General features: G+C 52.1%; 1 protein-coding gene and 1 long non-coding RNA gene across 2 annotated transcripts in view; one reads left to right on the forward strand and one right to left on the reverse strand.

Annotated features, from left to right (window-relative positions):
• The window catches only part of PDE9A (phosphodiesterase 9A), a 49,632-nt gene extending 47,050 nt beyond the window's left edge, over positions 1-2,582 (reverse strand). The window contains exon 1 of the mRNA XM_027689102.1: positions 2,514-2,582. Within this exon, the coding sequence (XP_027544903.1) occupies positions 2,514-2,582 (69 nt within the window). The remainder of the gene's footprint in view (positions 1-2,513) is intronic.
• Positions 1,487-8,461, forward strand: LOC113970302. Its single transcript, XR_003535112.1, has 3 exons — positions 1,487-1,507; positions 2,379-2,558; positions 3,316-8,461. It is a non-coding gene; the product is annotated as an uncharacterized LOC113970302 (long non-coding RNA).
• Positions 8,462-9,604: the final 1,143 nt, after the last annotated feature.

Raw genomic sequence — 9,604 nt, forward strand, 5'->3', positions numbered from 1 at the left:
AGGAAATTGTGGAGGTAAGGGCTAGGATTCCCCAGCATGATGTAGGAGTGATGCAACAGCACCACTGGGCTGGAATTCCTTCTCCTCCCAGCCTCCCACCATCCTCCCGCAGGAGGCTACTGGACTCCCGGGTGTTCATGGCACAGGCCTTGCAGATATGGACCTCAGCTCTTCCTCTGGGACATGCTGGCCTTGGTGTGGTCCTGCCTTCAACCCCTGCTGATGGTGCCTCCTGGCACTCCTAACTCCTGGGAAGGATTTCAAAGCCAGCAAGCTCTTCTTTCGTAATCCCTGCGTCCCTCTGCCCTCCCTGCTGTACCCCTGTGGACCTGCCAACACACAAACCCACTTAGCTCAATTCCACACTCCCGCTGCAGAGCACTTTCAAAGGGCTCCTCTGCAACGCTCAGGTCCCCGGGGGGAGGCAGCGTGTGGCTCTCTGAGACGGGTTTGTCCCTTCATTTACCCCCGTGCCGAGGTGAAACAGCTCCTCCCAAAGTCAGCAGCACAGGTAGAAATTCAGAATGAGGCCATATAAACACAACACTGCCTGTGAGTAATTGCCACCACAACGAGTGCCGTGGTAGGATGCCCACCTCTATTGCACGACTGTGAGCCCAGCAGGCCGGTTGCAAGTTGGAGCTGAGCCCTTTCAAACTCAACAAGTGCTGTTATAATGAAGCTCATACCTCCGTTACTGGTTGACAAGTAGCTTAGCATTGATTTAATGAGTTCCCTTTAGAAGCCTCCAATGCTGCATTCCTTGGAAGATTAAGGGCTGTTGTTTTTTTTTTTTTCCCCTTCTGCTTCTTTCTAATGATGTTGCTACTGAGGAGGCAGGAGAATCTGAGATATGCCCTGCTTACCGCTGGGTGAACCCCATTTACACAGCACTTTTACTTCAGGATTCCTTCCAAACACTGCACAGATGGAATTTTACATCTGACAAAAGAAACAGATAACATTTATCGAGCTTAAACCCCCTTAATACCGCCTGAGTTTGCATTTGCTTGCTCATGTGACTGTGCCTCTTCTGTGTTTTTAGTGTCAAAAGTACTCTCCAGAGGCTGCTTTGAGAAATGCTGCACTGTTGGGTTCTTTTTAAAACCAGTATAGATGACAATGTGCTTTACTGATATCTATGGAAACACTCACCACTCTTTCAAAATGCGGAAACATTTTTGTACTGAACTGCACAGGTACCAGGGAACTCCATACAACCCTTGCTTCGGGGGGCTGTCAGGCAACCAATACATTAAGCCCCGGCAAAAGAGAATCAGTGCCCTCAGCTCAGCAGAGCCGGCACCGATGAGCCCCCGGTGGCACAAGAAGACAGAGGAAGAGGGGCACGTCTAAAACAGACGAAGAGGAGCTGCGTTCTCTGGGAAATCTGGCACAGATTTGGATTCTCCAAGGTCTTGTTCCTGAGGACACGACTTAGGCGGTCGCGGTGGGTCTCCAGGGCAGTGACTGTAGGCAACGGAGACGTGCGTGGTGGGATGGGATTGTGAGTATCAGCTATTTAGTCACTTCTGTGGTCACTCGCACAGCAAAGGGGAGGGAAGAGAGAGGGTATCTTTGCTGTTTCTTTTTAAAGGAGAAACTAAGGGCGAGGATGGATGAAATGAAAATTTAGAGCAGGAAGACGAGAGATTCGCATTTTGCAAGTCAGAGTTTACTTGCTCTGGGAGCCTCGCAGAAGCTCTCTGCTACAGAAAAGGCACTTGGTTTGTGGCCAAAGAATTGCTGACAAAAAAAAAGGAAAAAAAAGGAAAAAAAGACTGGCACAAACGCGGCGGATTGTTTCTCTTTAAAAGCAGTGGGCCGTCAGCCCGGCAGCGTGCGAGCTCTCCCTTTTTAGCCAGAACACATTTTCTCCCGCAGTTCCCCCTGCGCTGTGAAGCGTGGTTAACCAAACAAGGCAGGCGAATGGCAGGGGAAAGTTTTAATTAGCGCTTTATCGGCATTTCACGAACAACTCGGCAGAGGCGGCGGGGACCCCGCAGCCCCCGGCGACGCGGCGGCACCACCGCCGGGCACCGCCTGCCCTTCGGCGTGGCCCTGGGAAAATGCCCACCGCCAAAACCCTCCGGGAAGGCAGTCTCCAAAGGAATCGGAGCTTTCCCGGCTCCCGCTGCCTGCGGGGAAAGCCTCGCCGCAGGCGAAACTTTGTAAACACGTCGCGACGCGGCTCCGGGAGAGGAAGCGGGGATGCGAAACCCGGGATCCCCAACGCCGGCAGGGAGAGCTGGCAGGGAGTTAGTGCTGGCAGCGCCCAGCCCTCCCCTGCTGCCAGCCTCCCCTTCCCCTTTAAATAAACATCCGTGTACAAAGCAGAAGGCACTCAAGATTCTCCCCCCCCCCCCTTTTCCCCTTAGAAAGGGATTTGGAGCCCGCACCGGCGCTCAATGCAAACGCGCGTCTGAGTCGCGGCACAGAAATGAGTCGTGCAGCGAACACAGCCCCGCAGCCGCCGTCCGGAGACGCTACTTCGTGAAAAACAGCAAAAGTACCTTTTGAATTCTTCCATCAATATCCAAATAAATACACTTGGGCCGGTAAGTTGAGGAGGCAGATCCCATCTTGCTACTGTTGGGCTTTCACCGGACTTGTTTCCAGTGTCAAACGGAGCAGAAAATCAGGTTTATCCTACCAAGCCGAGCCACCGCTGCCTGGCAGTTTGGTGTCCCCGCTCTTCTGTATCCCACTGTAGTCTCATTCTGGGAAGGTCCCTCCTCTAACATGCATGCATTTTGCTGTGCCTCTGTCTCTCTCTGCCACCTCCTTTTAGTTTTGCTTCCCTCCACATCCAGCTGCTTCGGACAGGGAAAGACACAGGCTCCAGATGCTCTCTGCGAGTCCCCGCTCCATTCCCATAGCAACAACCCCTCCTGGCTTTAGGGCTGAGAGCTGCTGGGCATCGGCATTGTGGCTCTGCCCCTGGGACTGACCAGCACCTGTTATGCACAAGACCATGTGGCACTTATCCCTCGGGGGGGGGGGGGGGGGGGCTGGGAGGGGGGAAAACCCTCCTGCATCAGGGTGGTGAGAGACGTAATTTGATTTTGTGATGAAATAGGACCATAATTATTAATTAGTGCCTCTCCTGGTGAGCTGCTCGCACCCTGCAAGCAGTGTGACAGGCTCCCACCTGGAAGTGCCCTGTGCTGGAAGTGCTTTCAGACACGCACAGCAGCTGGGGCTCGGACCATCTCAGCCCAAACCCAGCAGCTCCATTCCCACATCCCTCCTGTCATCATTACAAGGACAAAAAGAAAAAGGAGCAGCTTTTTTTTTTTTCTTTTCCCCTGTAAGCTGCAGAAGCATGAAGAAAGTGTAAAGCCCATGCTCTCGCCCACCGCCATCCGAACCACCCCCGGAGAGAAGGAATCTGTTATTTTAAGGGAATGTGAAATATCCTGGCAAAGGCATCTCCTGGGAGAAAGCGCAGCCGAGAAGCAGGAGGGAGCAGAGCATCCGACGGTGTGTTCTCGGAGCGGATGCCGAATGCCATCTGCTGTGCTGTGCTGCAGAGCCCGGGGGAGCCTGAGCGGCGGGTGATGCTCGGTCACGGACGGGAGAGAGGTTTGGAGGCAGCGGCTCCTCCGCCCTCGCAGGGCGAGAGGCGCCCGATGGGCTGCAAGCCTGGAAACAGCGCCAGCTCGCTGTGTTTTCTGATGGAGGGGCTGCAAGAATATTTCCCGACCACCTCCCTCTGTGCTGCAGGTTGGGAGAGCCGGGCTTGGGACAGTGGGGTCGGTGCTGTCCACCCTGCCCACCCCTAGGCCTTGTTGTAGCAGGAGTGAGACACTCCCGACCCACAGGCTCAGGCACCAGGAGCAGCCTCAGCTGCCCTGGAACTTGCTCTGGCTCTGTGTGAAAGGGATTCCCAAGGGCTGGGGGGCTGAGTGGGTCTCAGAGCCCGTTTGGGAGTCAGAGCCAGGTTGGCCTTTCAGACTGAAGCCAGCAGAACTCCTAAAGCCCTCGGAGCCAGCGGCAAGGTGACACCTTTGGGAAGTGCAAGCCTCTGCTTCACATCCTTCCTCTGCCAGCTTGGAGGTGGCACTGGAAGTCTTCCAGGAGAGCCTTTGCCCCTGCTGGGCTGTCCCCTGGGTGGTGTTACATTCTATTCCATAGAATCATAGAATATTCTGAGTTGGAAGGGACATACATGGATCATCGAAATCCCACTCCTGACCCTGCACATGACAGAATCACGCCATAAGCTGTCCTGGAAGTTACCCTCTAGGCTATTTTGCAGCCTATCCCACAAACTGTCCTGCAAACTGGATAATCCCAGAGGTTAATCCCTTGGATTATTCCATAGGCTGTCCCCATGGCTATTCTGACATGGGCACAGCTTCTCCCACTGCAACAGCCCTTCCACGTCAACCCCACTGCTTCTGTACATCAGTCACGACTTTGGTGACCCATCCCTTCATACCCTGCTCTGCCTTAATCCTGTTTTACCTGAGTGACTTGGTTGACCTTGCTAAGCAGCAGATACCCGGGGGAGATGGCCAGGAGGACAAAAATGCAGCCATTTAGAAAGAGGCATCCAGAGCACTCACACTGGGAGATGCACATGGGGCTTTTGGTCTTGCAGAGGAGGGGGCTGAGATCTCCCCCTGCGATGATCCACTCCTGGAGTGGTCAGACAAGGTCACTGGTGCACTGAAGGATTTGACCACACACCACTGGGACATCTAATGATCAGTCCCACACTGCTGAGCATCTACCTTTTGATTTCTATTTTAAAAAGCAACCAGCTTCTCCAGCCAGCAAAAAAGACAGGCTCTAAAATCCAAGTGATGACCCCGGTCCTGCCTCTCCATCCTTCTTGTCCTATCTACTCTCCCTGTGTATTTAAAATAGTGTTCCTTAATCTCCAGCACACACACACCCCTCCCCTTAATTACATTAATATTTGTTGAAAAAATTGCTTTGCTGTAAAATTGCTGACTATTGTGCTTTTCAAGAACTTTTCACGTAGAAGGGAATCTACCAAAGCTGAGCTCCCAGAAATTACAACAAAAGCCTGATGCAATTGAAGGCACAGTTCAAGTCCATGCCTGAAAGACAGTATTCATCAAAGAGGATGTGCAGTTCCCTGAGATAACTGCCTGCCTGTAGTTGGTTTAACCTTCCCAAATCTCCTTATTTCCTTTATACACTGTGCAATGTGGGGCAGAAACGACTGGGAAGCACTGTCCTATCTCATCAAATCCTTGAACAGTTCATCAGCTGGGCCAAATCCAGGCAACACAGCGCCAGACAACGATTATCCAGCATTTGCCTTTTACAGGAGTGTTTTGCCCAGCTCAGGGCAGCACCAGGTTGTTTTCCCCCCGACCACGGGCGGCACATCAAGGGTTGCACAGCTCTGCTTTGCCTTCCCTGCTAAGCTGTTTACTGAGGCCAACACACACCTCTCTGTACACTCAAACCTTGAAAGTAGGTGTGCCTTTTGGAGAGCTGTGGGGCTTGAGCCTTTGGCCCAGCGACCTGGCAGTGCCCCAGCCAGATGTCACTCCCAAAGACTGAAAAAGGCGCCTCTGTCTCCCGGTCCTGGCGCCTGCTCCATGTCTGTGGTTCAGAGGCAGCTTTATTAGGGTTTCCAAGGTGTAACCAGAGGATATTCAGACTACACATGGTTTGCCCTCAGACTCGCTGCTGTCGAGGCACAAAGCACCCACGCTGGCTTTGTGTGGGTTGAGATCTCCCCGTGCTGCAAACCCTGCTCAAAGGGAGAGGGAAAAGCTTCAGGGATCAAAAGGGCTGGCCAAGCCACTCTCCATGTGGGTCTGGGATGGGACAGCACCATTCCTGTCCCCTCCCATCCCTGCCTGCAGCTGCAACGATGCAGAAGAGACAGAGGCAATGAGCCATGGAGGACGAGGTGGGGCAGCACCACAGACTGCCAGCCTTCATAGTCCCTCCAAGGATCTGCCCTCATCAGACATGTCTCAAGGTAGCAACATCCTTATGCAATAGTCTCCCCAAATCTTTCCTTTCCCCAAAGCATTCCTATCAATCCCACTCACCTATTTACAGCCATGGCATGGGGTTTCCCAGACTTGCTTCTCCAGTCCTGAAGCCGCTGTGCTCACATGGTGGCTCCCCCAGCCTCTCTAAAACCTGTTTTTCCTGCAGCACTCAAGAAATTAGTTTCCCCTTGCAGCCTGCTGTGAGCACATCCAAACCTGGGAAGTGCAGGGCAGTGATCTTCAAAGGGATTGAGATAGGGGAAAAACAGCAAGATAATTTAAACCTTTCAGTGAAAGATCTCCTGTTCAGTTTTTCTCAGAGAAATGCATTCCCACATGTCATTGCTGAACCCTCTTCTCTCAGTCCCTGCTGAGCTGTGACTCGCCCTCCGGGATGAAGTGAGGCATCTGGGTGCCCTTCCTGCCCCTGCCCTGTGCCCTGGGAGGCTGCAGGGCTGGACACAGCACCCAACAGCTCACCCCACCTAGAAGGGCAGGGAGAGAAAACCCTGGGGTTTGTGCAAAGCAATGAAAGTACCTAGGTGCCCTTGGAGGGGGTTGATTAGGGTCTAAGGTTGTGTTTGGAAATGCCTCCTGGGCCACTGTGACCGGCAAGATGCAGCCTGGTCCCAGGAGGTGATGGGCAGCTGGAGTGTGACTCAGGCCAGGTATTTTAAGGACAGTGATATATTTTCAACGAAGACTGCCTAGAATTAAAAACAGAGAATTTTTAAAATTAACTTTTTTCCTTACCTGCTCCATATCTCAGCCTTCCAGGTGCTTCCTCTGCCCACTAATCCCTTCTCTTGCACATCCCCTCCTTCAGCTGCAGGTTTGTCCCTCTCTACGTTCCCACAGGGCCTTGTCCTACTGCTTTACCTCCCTCAAACCTGCCAAAACACTGGATTGCCCCTGTACCTGGGAAGGTTTCCCCTTCACTCCCACAGCTCCTCTTCCTCTCCCTATTTTGCTCAGTCTTATCTCCCTCCTTTTACCATCTTTGGTGTTTTGCCATTTTTATTTCTGGATGTTTCTCCCCCACACACCTGAAGTCCTGCAGACTTTCTGCAGGAATTAACTGCCCTTGGAGTTTTCTCTGTTAACAGCTAAAGGTTTGCTGTGGCAGTGTGAGCTCCTCCACGCAGAGCACAGCTGACCCTTCCAGCCCAGCTCTCACTCCTTTCCATAAGCCTATGGAAAGAATATTCCTTGCTGCATACGGAAATTTTAGCTCACTTCTTTGCACAATTTTTTTCGTACACTGCCAGGTTTCCACAGGACCAGCCCTGGAAACGATCATATTGAATGTTAATTAGAGAACGAGTGATTATTAACCTCGAGACCTTTGTATGATTTGTCCATGTGGGCCTTTATATCATCTGCCCCTGGAAGCCCGTGTTTGGCCCTTCACCACGCAGCACCTCAGCTCTCCACATCACTCTTGGCTCCAGCCCCATTTCTGGGACTTGTTGCTCGCCCCAGCCCCATTCCCAGTCCACACAGTACAGCTGCAATCACCTGGTTTCCATGGCAACGCCCCGGGAACGTGGGTCAGAAGAGAGCTGTGACATCTCCTGACGCGGCAGGTCCGGGCACCAGGGTGCAGGTCCGGAGCTCTGTGGGCGGGAGACGTCGTGTTACTCACCCAGGAGGCAGCTTTGCTCTCTAATCCAGCAGTGTTGGCCACCTCGGTGACAATGCTGCCTTTATTCTCTTTACAATTGTTGTTAAAATTCGGGTACCAGTAGTTCTCTCATGTCTCAACGCTCAGACGTACCAGTTAATAGGCTCAGATCTTGGAAAAGTGCAGCAAACCCTGCTGACTCACAAAAACCTGTCCACGTGTGCAGTGCTGGCTTGGAGAAGAAGAGCAGACTCAAGCCACGGACAATCCTTTATTTCACTTTGGGAAAGCACGTGTCCAATACAGCATCTGACATGTCAAGACATTTCTTGACTTTTCTCTGTTGAGGAAAAAAACCTTCTTTCTCCTGCTGCATGTTAGAAACTTTATTAATAAACCTGTTTTCTGAAGCACTTACAATACCTGGCAGGTCCCAGGTTGATTTCCTGAGGGTCTCCCAGTGGTGCAAGGCCACTGCCTTTCCCTGCTGGGTTGCAGAAGCAGCTCAGCCTCCACAAGTGTTCCCTTTCACTGCAGCACCAGGTCCTTGGCACAGCCTGATTTCACTAAGAGCACTTTGCATCACCTCCCAGGTGACCCCTTTCCCCCTTCCAGGAGCACACAGGACCTCAGGAATCTCCATGCCCCATGCCATGGTGTGGTGTGCTGCCAGCTGCCTATGGAGAGCTTTGGCTGCCCTCTGTCCCATTGCCACCTCTCTTCTTGATTTTCAGCCTCCCTTCCCTCTCTGCTTTCCATTTTCTACCTCTTCCCTTTGTTTCTCACTCCACTCCCATCTCCTCAAGCCTCTGTTCCCAGGCCTTCATTTAAAGTTTGAAGAGAGCCAAGTGTACCTTGTGCCTCTCAGTCTCGCCCCAGGCACTGCTGCAGGATGTGGAGCTCCCAAGGCAAAACACACACACACACAAACACACAGACACAGACACACAGACACACACACGGGCCCTAACTAACTGCTAACGACCCCGCTGCATCCCTGGAGTGGAGCTTCTGGGAAAGCCCAGCTGGGAAAGCTGTGTTTTCATAAGGTTATGGAAGAAATTAGGAGACCCAACTGGAATTTTCAAGACCTGATGGGGGAAAAAAAATAAACGAAATTAAGTGTGCCTGGAGTCACCCACTAGATCATGCAGAGGGATGACAGCCAAGAAGTGGAAAAATCAATTCCCCCTACGGGGCAAGGTTGGCTCTTGCTCTTGGCAGGAAAGCCTGAGCGGGGGCTGCAGCCCATGATCCCAAACGGGAGGGAAGGGATATGTGGCTCGACTTGAAGAAAACTGCCTGGCATTTTATGTGGTGCAGGAAAGTGAAGTTCCTTCAGATGCCTGTTTTGGGAGACTGCCATCTGAGCAGCTCAGGGCTGTGCAGTGACTCACTGTAAATCAGCTATTCCATCTCTCTGACAAGCAGACCTCAGACACCCTGAAGTCTTGGCAAGCTGAAGATTAAGGGTTGCTAATACCGGTTCCAGCCTGATGTAATCTGTCTCACAGTCCACAGATGTGGGGCCTGGGGGACAGGGGTGTCCCTCTCGTGCCTTCTGACACGGGCAGAGCAGGAGGGAATCATTGCTGCATCCCTGACTCATCCCCGGGTGCCTCCTTGTCTGCACGCTGACGATCACCCCCTCCCACAACAGGAACCACCATCACATCAGCAGGAACGTCTGTGAAATGTTTCACTACTCGGGGTTGGGAAATTGCACCTCAACTGCATCACACCCACATCCCATAAACATCAGAGCAGAGCCATGTGAATTCCTGGGGGGGGGGGGTCAGCAGAGAGGAACTTTGAACGGTTCTCTGCAGTACATTAAAAATTGGACCTTCTATGTTAACATTATTTTTAAAATACCAGTCTTCATGAATAGCTTGATAATATCTCAAATACGTAACATTTTTACATAATGTATGTATTTTCTTGTATTTGTTCTGTTTGCACAGTGGTGTTTCCATTTACAGGCAGAAGCACA

This window comes from Neopelma chrysocephalum, unplaced genomic scaffold (genome assembly GCF_003984885.1).
Source record: "Neopelma chrysocephalum unplaced genomic scaffold, ASM398488v2 Primary Assembly neopelma1_76, whole genome shotgun sequence".
Classification (NCBI taxonomy): domain Eukaryota; kingdom Metazoa; phylum Chordata; class Aves; order Passeriformes; family Pipridae; genus Neopelma; species Neopelma chrysocephalum.